At 36.0% G+C, this 12,718-nt stretch overlaps 1 protein-coding gene across 1 annotated transcript; it reads left to right on the forward strand.

The window, feature by feature from the left end:
• Window positions 1–5,624: 5,624 nt before the first annotated feature.
• Window positions 5,625–11,711, forward strand: LOC135073235 (ankyrin repeat, SAM and basic leucine zipper domain-containing protein 1). Its single transcript, XM_063967341.1, has 8 exons — window positions 5,625–5,790; window positions 6,121–6,232; window positions 6,320–6,448; window positions 6,648–6,874; window positions 8,898–9,157; window positions 9,604–9,855; window positions 10,596–10,824; window positions 11,507–11,711. The coding sequence occupies exons 1-8, from the start codon at window positions 5,716–5,718 to the stop codon at window positions 11,660–11,662; spliced, it is 1,440 nt and encodes a 479-aa protein (XP_063823411.1). The 5' UTR covers window positions 5,625–5,715; the 3' UTR covers window positions 11,663–11,711.
• The last annotated feature ends 1,007 nt before the right edge of the window (window positions 11,712–12,718 follow it).

Raw genomic sequence — 12,718 nt, forward strand, 5'->3', positions numbered from 1 at the left:
CACTAAGGTAACTGAGCTATAATAAAATTGTTCCCTAGGTATCTACGCCACTTCAATATTTATAGAAATCATATTTTATATGGTTTCAATATTAACTATTAAAATTCTACCCAACTTAACTAGGACCTCTGACTTGCATGCAACAGAAGGGTCAAGCAACAGCTCTATATTATTAATAGAAATAAAAGTTTCTATATTAGTACTAAAGAAGTTAGTTTTTAGATTCCGAAATAAAATAACAATTTTCTATTAACGAATGGTATTCATACGATTTTGATAGCTATCCCCAATCACTTCCATTGAATCAAAGGAGTCTAGAAGGCTCTGCACAAATCAGCAAACACAAGATAATGTCCAAGCCAATCACTTAGCGTTGACTCCACCTCCGTAACTTATACAAAGAGCTCCTCTCATGTATTTACAGGATCTATATAATTTGCTGCATGTGTTTCGTCGTCCCTCGTAAAATTTGGTTTATGGTAAACAGGCTATCGTAATGCGGGATCTTGCTGATTGTGATAACAGTAACTTCTTGCCGCAAAAGCGTCTGGAAGCTACGATCCTTTTATTATATTGCTACCTACTTCAGCGATAACGGAGCAGGCTTTATCAGAAAAATGAATTAATCAAACGCCAACGCTGCTGAAAGTCATTCAGCACATATTATTAGAGCTGCAGAAGCCATTTGCAATACTGTAAGAACCCTTTGAACTGTAGAGTCTAGGGAATTTAATTTGGTAGCAAAAAGATTTATTATGTGCTTATTTTATTTTCAATATTGCGACAAGGATATTTTATATTTTAGGGTGTGATGGCCTCTGAAAAGAGAGCTTGAATCGATCTTGAATTCTTGATTGACGATTGCATTTTTTATTATTGTCGATTGAGCATCCATTGCCTTTCATGACTTAAATAGATTTAACCGACGAGTACCTAGAGTCTAGGTTTAGGTAGTCCAGACTTTGATTCATCAATTATATAAAAATCTATACTACTCACATAAGCAGAATTTTATGCACAGTGGGGTATTGTAGAGCCATAAATAAAACAGCTTTGGTGTGAGTCTCATAAGTACATTTTCCAGAAGTAAACAAGTAATTTAGATAATCCAGACCTGGCCTATATTTGAACCATTTATTATTCTAATACTTATTGATATATACGAATTTGATGCATCAAAATTCTTGTAAAAAATATCCTGCTCTTAAGAACCTCCTTAGAACCGTTATTACTGATACTGTTTCTTCATTAAACCGCGACTTAAAACCTTAAACCGCATCGGATTTTTCCAGTGCGACGCAAGGGAGGCCCGGTCTATTTCCTACAATTATTCGTCGGAAATGAGATTTCGGATTAGACCGCCGACTGATGAAGACGCCGCGAGATGGACGGCACGAAAAAACAATTAAGGGTGGAATTAATATGATCGCTCTTCGAGTCGCGGATAGCCTGCCCGCCCAACCGTGGCCCTCGACTGCGTATCAACATACTCATAAACAACGGCTGAGAACAGATCAACGTGATGTCTTAAAAGTAGGTTAAATTGTAATTAAAAATAATTCTTAAAAGAAAATTAGAAAATCTGTGTAAAGAATCTGAAAACTGTCGACGCTCTACTATGAAATTATCATTAAACTGCGTTTTTGTAGAGCAGATTTATTAACTTAGCAAATACAATAAAATACCAATACCGAACTTTCCATAACGTTTCTTTGTCCTTATGTGAGCCGAAAAATAGGGCAAAATGCTCGACAGAGCAACCACCTATCCAGTAAATCACAATAAGTCATCAATCAGCAGCTAACCACAACAGACCCCAGCATCCGACCAAAAAGCCACAATCAAATGACCCGTTGAAAGTTTTCTAAATTGCATACAAAATGTCTTCCACAGACTTGCGGGGTCCCTGACGGCTATTACTTACAACGCAATATCAAATTGCTTTCAATATATTTCGCAATTGCCGTCTTTGAGTTTCGCTTTGTAGGGGCCTCTGACGTCGGTCCGAGGCAACAATAAAATGTATTCGTCTCCGGAATGTTTAATATGGGGAAAAGTTTAATAACGCGTCCGGGCGGGCGGCGAGCGGCCGGTCAGCGCGGCTCAGCCGGCCCGCTGCTATAAATCAAATCTCTTACCTTCTGCGTCGCTATGAGAAAAATCCTTATTACATTCGAAAACGTTTTCTTTGACTCCAAATAAAAAATTACGATCCAATTATATTCGCTACTTACGAAACGCACACTCATACTGATAGTGTCCGCCCTAGAGATCCAACTACAGAGATTTCCCTTGTTAGTGACCGGTATCACAGACGTTTGATAAATTGATGATACTGCAATCTTTTGTAGAGACAAAAACACACTTCAATGAGTAAATTTTGAAAATATTATTAATTTTCTTTTCATGCATTGTTATTGCAGCTCAAAGCTTCCGCATGAATAAGTCACAAAGGCGCCTATTAAATGTATATGCAGAGGAAGGATGTTTGAAGAAGCACCAATGAGAGTTTGCCATGTCAGCCCCTGAGGCGCCATGGCATATTCGCATCATTAGCAAGCGACACCTGCGAGCATCTCCCCGTCTACCGTTACGACTCAACTGGGACTTCGTTGCGTTGCGGCATTGTAGTTTCGCTATCGTTTGCTGTGCTGAAGCTGAAGCCGATACAAAAGGTGGTACAAGGGCGGCGATGTATGACGAACAATGCAATTGTTGTTTGCGGCTAGACGACAGATTGGGCTGTAATGCGAAACGGTGTGACTGTGGCTCATCAAGGCGCAGCAGCGGAGCCGGCCTGGAGCCCGCCGACGACACAATGGCTCCCTGACGTTAATTAAATGTTAACAAACGCCCTCGTCGCCTAATTGGAACTGTTGCCTATTATCCTTACCTTCCGACGCGGAGAATGACTTCCAAGCTCGACAACACCACTTCAGACTTCTTACTCGGTGTTCTTCAAATTAAGTGGCAGCCAGAATTATTTTCTTTGAGCATCATTAACTACAAATAACGATATCTGGGTACCTAATAAATTAACGTAACTTGAGCAACGTAGTTAGGTATTTAATAGAATCATGTTAAAAGCCACAAAATTTAATTGTTTCTTATTTTAAAAGGTAGGTAAAACAGTCGTGGATGGACTACAAACTCTCTCTCTCTCTTCTGCTTATGTGACGTCGAATTTGTTAATTGCTGATGAATATGATTACATTGATTAACTACTTAAATATGAAGGAATTTAATGGTTGGAAATAAAGTTTTGCTTGTTACATAAGATAACCATTTGTTTATCTACCTTACGACTCCATAGGTAAGTAAGTAAACAATTAAATTCTAAGAACAAGGCAATATAGTTAAGACGATCATTTTATATTTATCATTTTCACGAAAATGGTTAACAGTTTACGGAACAGAAAACACTTTGTAATTAGAAATTTCTTTACTCAGCTTTAATTCACAAGAAAATGAAATTGGCTCGCCTCGTAATGGGCCACTCGAATTAATGCCTCCCTTTAATTAGCGTTAAGCGAAGTTCTTGCGGAAGTGACGCCTTGCCACCGTAGACCGTACAAAGTGTACCTACCAACCCACCGACAACACTGTATAATAGCTTTTTGGCACTCGCAAGATGAGTTTGATTGGGAATTAAAATAGCTTTGCTAATAAATAAGATATGCATGCAGCTCATCGTCGTGGGAATAGCTTTTAAAAAGAACGGCTTTTTAACAAGTGGAAATGTGAGATTTTCCTTTAGGAACCGTTTGTAGCGACATGTAAGTAGTAGTACATCCTAGAAGCCTGTAAGTAAAGCGCAGCTATACAGAAACGTAAGCTCTATGTGGGTAGGTAGGTTCACTAAACTTTTAATGAGTTACAGAATGTACTTAAATTAAATACCTATTTAGGCACGGTTTCCCAAACTATGGGTGGAGCGAACGGCGAACATTGAGTGGGCCCTGCCTGTAGAACGACTAACGACACACCACCCTACCGATCCAACCACTGGGCAGCGGGTGAAATTTCTTAAAGGTGGATCCCGAGTTTGGGAACTTGTATTAGATGAGTCGTAGCCCAGACAACTTTGGGAACCACTGTACCTACTTAGTATTTAATAAAAAAATATTAGTTAATTATTTTATCGAGAATTCATACTAAAGTGCTAACATATAAAATGCTCAGGTTAGCACAGTAAAATTAGGCTGTTGATTCTACCATGGAAGTGTCCAAGGGCTTCTCCGACGAAAGTCACATGATGTTCTCTTCTCAGCCAGCTGGCCGCACATATCACAGCCATAAACATGGCTTTAATTTTGGTCTGCTATAAAACAATTGTTTACGTTTCCTGGCTTCAGAAGCTGTGCATCTAAATCAATAGAATTTTCAGGATTTTTCAACCAAGTCCATGAATTAGAATAGGCTAATACTTAATCCAGCATTTACATTAGCAGCAGCCTCTTTAAATTTTGCTACGCTTACGCATTGAAAAAAATATAGTCTGGTATCTACCTTAGTTGAAACTGGTTGAAACAATTTTAAAGTTGAAAAACTGATCAAACTGAGATTATAGTAGCGCCATCTTTTGTGTTCAACATGTAAGCACATTCGTCTGTTCCAACCACAGATATCCATATCTGTGGTTCCAACGCTTTCTTTGCACTTCTGTGAAAAAAATCAAGTTGTCACCAATAGTTTGTCTATGGAATCTACTTGTCAAATTGCCTGAGCCCCGATTATAGTTCCAAAATACTGGACTGTCCTATCGATGACATTGACAGTGGGGCGCCACCGTCAATACCGGATCGCTGGTTCCGATTTTTGCCATGTTGGAAACCATATAGTTGAACGATGGTAGCGCCCCCCTGTCATTGAGTTTGGCGGGACAGTTCAGCGTGGGTCATCTATACGGTATTTTTTAACGTCAACAATCCAGACACGCTTCTCGATTCTGCGATACGATTGGTCGTTCAACAGCGTACGTCAGCTGTTTTGACCAATCGTATTGCAGAATCAGAAACGCGTCTGGATTGTAGACGTTAAAAGTTACCGTAATCGGGGCTCTGCTTTGATTTCATTGGTGTTCAACAGTGTTCAAAATTTGTCTAATTAATTCAAGCACGTCATTGGACGGCTTTTCACTAAATCGAATGTGATTGGTCCTTTTTAAACCGATATTGTCAATTGACAATTGTCAACAACAACCAAATGTGACAAAATGTGACAATCAGTGTTGCCAGAAGGTTACTTTTGTAACCATTTAGGTTACTTTTGAACTGCTGTGGTTACTTTTAGGTTACACTAATGAAAAGGTTACTTTTAGGTGATTTTTCAGAAATTGTAGAATTAACTTTACAGGTTATTCAGTAAAAAATATTAATAGTGACAATTTAAAGTGCATTTAAACTTGAATTTGATTTATTAGTTGTTAAAAAAAAATGAGTTTTAGCGAATGTTTTTCGATAATAAAACGCAAATCCATGAAACGTTTTTATACGACTGGTTTTAGATGATCAATTGTATTCATTTTCCATCCATGAACAACTTTTGATTCAAAAAGGTTACTTTTTTTATATTTCTGGTAATTTCTGACTAGACCCGACTGGCAACACTGGTGACAATGTCATGTCAGTGATGAGTGAAATTGAAGAAAGCTGGAATGTTTGAAAATAAACTCAAAAATATAAATTCCATTTCTTTAGTAAATAGAATAACATCATGGCAAATTTTAGACCTGCAGGATTATCGGATGAAGACTCGGACAGTGATGATTATGGATTCTATGAAAAGCCGGTTCGTAACGTTCAAGTCTACCAAATTGCTGATTTTACTGAATTGTTCATTTAACTTTCATCTGATTCTGTTGAAACAGTACCTAGCTCGAAATATGCACGATCACGTATAATAATAATATTCTAATAACATTACTAATTCAAAGATTTGTCCAAATACTTTAATGGTATGATTTACTTTAAAAAGCCATTAGATTTGTAATATTCCGTACTTCCAATACACATTTCCTAACATCTATCACATACTTACCGGGTGATATTGTGTGATTAAATTGAGAAGTAAGTAAATCCAGGGGTTCATTCATGACCTAGACTTGTACTCATTTTTCAGGCAAAGAAATATCATGTGCCACAAGTAAGTGTACGTAAAACTATTGAAAATACCTTACAAACCACTATTATCAATGGGAATGTCAAAGAAGTGGAGAAAATCGTCACTTGTGGTATGTAATTTCCATTTATATTATGAATTCTTTGAACACACTCTTAAAACAGCAATTTTTGATATTTTTTACACTAAATAATTTCAGATTTGCACAATAATGTGAACTTAAAGTTGGATAGTGGATGGACTCCATTAATGCACGCCTGCTTCCACGGACAGGACAAAATTGTGGATCTCTTACTAGAAAAAGGCGCTGACCCTAACTTACATGCTGGTAAGAAAATGCACAGATATAAGACTTTTTAAAGACATTTAGAGAGAGTGTGGAGCTAGCCTTTCATAAATAAAGATGACATGATAATTAATAAAAATTCAGTTTTTATAATTAATAAAGTATTGTTGCATATAAAATAATTATATCTGTTTTATATTCAAGTCTAACAATATTTGATTCTAGAAATGATGTGTTTCAGATTCCGTCACTCCTGTTATGGCAGCTTGCTCAAATAGTAGCGCAAATAAAGACACAATTTATTACATAATAACTAGATTAATAGATAAAGGTTGTATCCTGAATATTGGTGATAAGTACGGACAAACTCCACTCATGCGTGCCATAGGTAGCGGGTTTGTTGCAGTAGTTGAAAAATTACTAGGAGAAAACGTCAACATAGAAATGAGAGACCAACAAGGTTGGACAGTAAGTACAGTAGAAATGTTTGCTTTAATAGTAGTAAAAAAAAATTGTTTGCATAAAACATTGTTTGAAGTTGATAGTTATTGTTTAGCTGCTAGAATAAAGGCACGTTTTGTCAAGGCAAGAAAAGCACTCAATTCAATGATTCATTTCATGGAATTTAATGTTGGTTCACTTTAAAACTTAGATACACAATCTGTGGCAGCTGAGCTCTTGTATTTGTATTATTCATACATATATAATTATGTACGTAACTCCTTTAGTCTATGAATTAAATTTTTCTTTATATTTATCCATATTATGCTGCATTGCAAGAAGCAGTTAATTTTATATTGTAGTTGAAATAGTGCAAACGTAAAAAAAATTCACTGCCAATTTTATTGAGTAATTTTTGCCCCTTTAACTGTTATTAATAAATTAGTGTCCGACCGAAACTAGTTTTACGACCGAAACCGAAACCGAAAACGAATTTCGGCAACGGTGTCTATTTCGGCCGAAACCGAAACCGAAACCGAAACTTCCTTACAAGGCTCATATTTTGAGGGAAAAATAAAGAAAACGTTATTATTTTTTGAATTTTTTTACATTTTCTTCCCTAAACTTTGAATTTTTGACGAATTTCAATATCGAACTACTACGTGTGATATATCATTGGAAAGAAGTAAAGCTAGAGATGTTTTCAAGATCATTGGCAATCCGATATCACCACTCATTTTTTTTAAATCAAATTCTAAGTTGAATTTTTTTCGTGATTTGTACTTTTGTTAAACTTTGGCGGCTCGTAACTAGCTATCCAATCTCTATTTGGATCTGAAATTTATTTTATCTAACTAAAGACATTCAATATTAATATCAAATAAAAAAAAATGGTTGAAAACACGTGACAAAAAAAAATAAAGCAGTTTTCAGGGCAAATTTCGGAAAAAAGAAATTAAAACAAAAATATCGATAAAAAAAAGTAGCTCACTTAGGGGCAAATGGGCGAACTTGTATTCTTAAAATGACCTTACCTATACCACAGAATAATAATAAGTACTACGTACAGAAGTTTAACTTCGCGAAGGTATTTAAAAAAATGTATGCTCAATGTCATTAACAATATGGTGTAATTTAGCGTGTCTCAAGAGTTAAGCACCATTTTGTTGACAAACGTCAGTGATCGGTACTGCGCCGAAGCTATAGGGCTGACTTCGGTAAAATGATGTGACGAGAGGTGCCAAACTGCAGAAAATGGCGGAGGAAATACATGATTGAGCATGAATTATCATGAATAATATTAACTACTTATTTACCTCTCAGTGACTTCAGGCAACTTAAAAAAGTACATTCTGTGTTTTTATTATTATTTAGGCAGTTAAATACTGCACAGTATTTAGTACACCATTTTCTTTATTTTTCCATCATACACAAGAATACGCGTGCGTGAGTCAATGTTCGTTCGTATGTGAGGCCTTGTGTAATCCTGTAGGGGGCCATCGTGCGTTTTTGTTTTCGATGTAAACTTGCGGAGATGAACAGTCCTGCCTATACACCCACGAAGTTTGTCTAACCTTCCGCCAAACACCCTGTACTATAAATTAAGTATAAACTATGATCGTAATGCATATTCGGTTTCGGTCGTAGTTTCGGCAAGTTTGCCGCCGAAAACGAAACTAAACCGAAACTCGTGTTTTTACCGAAACTCAACCGAAAACGAAACCGAAACCGAACATTCGGTCGGACACTATAATAAATTTAATAAAGTGCTAAAGGGGTTAGTTATAATACCATAGCATCCATTGGGTAGTTTAGTGACCATTAATTTCATATGTTCCTGCCTTCTCATTAAGTTTTGTACAAGGGCTGTTACAGCCTGTGAACACCACGTTTTTTAAATGCGCGCGTATTTCCTACAGAGCAGTTTGTTTGCGTTTGCAACATGGTTTAGCATTGCATCTGTTGCTTAAAAAACGTAGGTGCACAGGTACTAAATACGCTAAACAGTAGTACTAATAGACCAAATCTCACCTTAAAAAGTTTTCCACAGGCATTATTCTGGGCAGCTCACCATAATCAGCCTGAAATCTTAGAAATGCTTATAGCTAACGGTGCAAGGCTTACCGAAGTTGACAAATCAAGTCGGACAGCTTTGGATATTGCTATGTCACATGACCATGTAAATGTCATTGAAATTTTTAATAAACACATGCAAAAGGACACGTCTGATGTAGTTGAATATTGCAGTACAGACATCGATCATATTAGGTCCTGGTTTGATTTTTACCCAGGAATTAAAAAAGGAGATAAGTATGTGAACAACAATTGTATTTTTATTTCTTTAAATACAATGTGACCCATTGGTAGGTGATCAAACAAAAGGATTCTTGGGATAAGTTGTTGCATTTGAGCAGTTGAATCAATCCTTTTTGTTTGATCACTCACCAATGGGTCACATTGTATAATTTAATTCTTCACTTACTAAACAGTGCCAGTGTTCTAAAAATTCCAAGTATTTTAAGTAAATTGAATCATTAAAATACCCTAACTATACTAATTTTACTACCCATTACTATTATATACCTAATACATATAAAATAGAGCTTTTACTATAAACTCTATAGCTATCTCCAATGTGCATCTGGCGAAGTATTTTTGAGACATCCTGTATAGATTTTGATCTTCTCTTAAAATTTTATGTGTGTTCTCATAAGTTTTTTATTCAAAAATTAAGGCTATATCTCTTCCCATTACAGGCCAAATTATGCTTGTGAAATCAGACATCTTCTCTATGGAATGAGCTGTGAAAGGTTAACACCATTGATTGAAGCCAGTGGAATGGATTTGAAAACCTTTTTGCTCATGGAAGAACATGACATGATCAAACTAGGCGTTGACATGCCATACGAACGCCAAAGATTGAGGATAGGTCTGCACAATTTTCATGTAAGAGGCTGGAAGCTAAATGCTGTTTCTGGTTTATATGCGCGCAAAGTTGAACATTTTACGTGAGTATTTAAAAAAATGAACATTTTGTAATATAAAACATAGATTCTTACAACCCGATTAAGCTAACTGCGCACCTTGCTGGAATGCGACTTTCCCTCTCACTTACCGAACACCTCCCCGCGTTCGCTTCGTCCGTCGAGTTCGCTTCGTCCGTCGATGTGACGTCACGTCTGGTGCGCAGTTAACTCGATCGAGTTGTAACACCGGTAATGTTGTTTCAAGTTTTAGTTGTTGCTTGTACTATAAACTGAATAGGCTAGATGACAAAATTTCAATTATTTGTCCGTCAGACAGATAATTAAAAATATTACTCATATTTTTTATTTTCTTTCATAATTATAATAACAGTGCTACATCGAGTTGAAATGGCGCGTTACGTCACGCTTGAGTAGATTTTTTACTCAAAAGTGACGTCACGCGAAATTTCAACTCAATATAATACTGTAATTAATTATTCTATTATGAAAAAAATTAAAAAATATGTGTCCAAAACTTTTTTATTATCTGTCTAACGGACTAAATAGAATTTCGATTTCATTACCCAGTCATCATCCCTATGTGTTCTCCAATCCGTATTTAATATTCTGTTTGCTACCAAATTGGTAGGATTACATCATATCAAGAATTCGATGTTCGCATTTTAAGCAACGGAAGCTTTAATTTTGATGTCATAATATATCTATCACTTGCATCAACTCCCACGCACATCACAAATTAATTTACAACTACTTATTTTCAGTGTAATAGACTGCCTAACATCATTGGGCTCCCACCTACAGCAAATTTATGTTTTGGACGCTACTCTACAATATGTCCTACGGGAATACAACAAGATTCAAAATCAAATTAAATTTGAGCCTCCCGACTCACCGCTCCTTCTCAAAATGAAGACTGCTGCCAAAAAGATGTTGACCAACATCAATAGTATTAGACGCGAGGTTAAAGTTATGAAGAATGTGCTTACTAAGGTACTTATCTCCTCATTTTCTTGCCCGTATTTTGCAATTTTCCAGTGGTTTCCAGTCTAATATTACCTGCCTTTACATCTAAAATGAAAAACGGCACCTTTGTATTAATGAGGCCTAAAGCGTAACTAATCGCAATCAGTCACAAGCCGTAATAATACCTGAAATTTCAGTTCATTTACTCTTGATTGAGGAACTAATTACAACATACCACTGTGCACTTTTTGACGTCGGCAAATGTTTTGCGAATGGTGACGGCCAGTGGGTTATGTGGGACTCTCCCCGCCAGAAGGGCGGGACTTACCCACTAAAACCCGTCGGGTGTCCTTCGGAGCCCAATGAAACGGAGCCACGAGTTATTGTAACTAACACATTCTTCCTCCCAAGTGCCAGTTTTAAAGTAGTCCTATCCCTCTCCATTTACCTCGTAAGAAAATAGAATACCAACTTAGTAGAACACAACTAGGTACTAAACTTATGATTGAACATCACTCAATCTATACTAATATTATAAAGAGGTAAAGTTTGTGTGTTTGAACCGATTTTAAAAATTCTTTCACCAATAGAAAGCCACATTATTGCTGAGTGTCATAGGTTATATAAAAAACTGAAAAATTCCACGCGGGCGAAGTTTACCCATTACTTTCCCCATTTCCATTATCAAGGACAATCAATTTGCTTTCAGATAAACAAAAACAACCCTCAACCAGCGGATCTCATCAAAGAGAAGACCCTGCAGGAGATAGCTGCGGGCTACGCGACCGAGGCGTTCTTCGTCTGCTCTCTGGGACTGCTAGCGTACCACGCCAAGACCTTCATTTCTACATTTTTAAAGAAATAGATAGGTACTGTTCTCGTTATTGTTTTTCTATTATATTTTTCAAAAAGAATCTTGTCATTTCAATTTTTAATTATTAAAATTAATTGTAAGTGTCAGGGTGATTTTGAGACGTCATATCGATGATGCGTGCGTTGCGTTTCAGCAGCAACTTATACAGGGTGTCATTTTTATACCATATCTAACAAAAGGATTGCTTCTACTGTTCTAATTAACCGAAGTTTAAATATTTAAAAAAATATAAGCTTTCTATACAGGGTGACTGGAACTGAACCCGCCATAGCTAATACGCGTATAGAGGAGGTCATTTACTAATTATTGAACCTTACTTTCTATGACTAAAGTTTTATAGTTTAGGAGATATGTAAATTTTTACACTTTTTTCAGATTTTTCCGAAATTTGATCTAAAAACTGCTTAATTTTTTTTTTTCGCGTGATTTCAACAGTTTTATTTATTTAATATTAATATCGAATATGTCTTTATTCAAATAAAATTGAATAAAAGTTATTAAAAGTTTTTTTCTAAAACTGATAGTTTAGCTGGAAAAAAATATTTTCCATCCCAATAGTACGCCGGCTGCGCTCGATTCGGATATAGTGACGTCACGCGGCCCTGCGTACGTTGTCTTTTAGCGGCAAAAACGGCCTATGTTTATTACTTAATATCTTCGTATGTAATGGTCCGATTTGGATAATTCAAAAAGATATATCTTTCTTATGTCTTAAAGATTAACGTAGATACTAGTTTTATTGAATTTTCTACAACAGTACTGATCCTCATTCGAAGTAGAATTTTTTATCGTGGTTTGTACTTTTGTTAGACTTTGGCGGCTCGTAACTAGCTATTCAATCATTATCTGGATCAGAAATTTATTTTATTTGAATAAAGACATATTCAATATTAAAATCGAATAAAAAAAACTTTTGAAATCACGCAAGAAAAAAAATTGAAGCAGTTTTTAGGTCAAATTTCGGAAAAATCCGAAAAAGTATAAAAATTTACATATCTCCTAAACTATAAAACTTAAGCTATAGAAAGTAAGGTTAAATAATTAGCA

This window comes from Ostrinia nubilalis, chromosome 7 (assembly GCF_963855985.1).
Source record: "Ostrinia nubilalis chromosome 7, ilOstNubi1.1, whole genome shotgun sequence".
NCBI lineage: Eukaryota > Metazoa > Arthropoda > Insecta > Lepidoptera > Crambidae > Ostrinia > Ostrinia nubilalis.

Bases quoted from the DNA above. Each gene is read 5' to 3' on its own strand.
- LOC135073235 (XM_063967341.1), top strand. From the start codon at position 5,716: ATGGCAAATTTTAGACCTGCAGGATTATCGGATGAAGACTCGGACAGT. The intron at 6,875-8,897 runs GTAAGTACAGTA...AGTTTTCCACAG, and splicing joins GAGACCAACAAGGTTGGACA to GCATTATTCTGGGCAGCTCA. The intron at 9,158-9,603 runs GTATGTGAACAA...TTCCCATTACAG, and splicing joins GGAATTAAAAAAGGAGATAA to GCCAAATTATGCTTGTGAAA.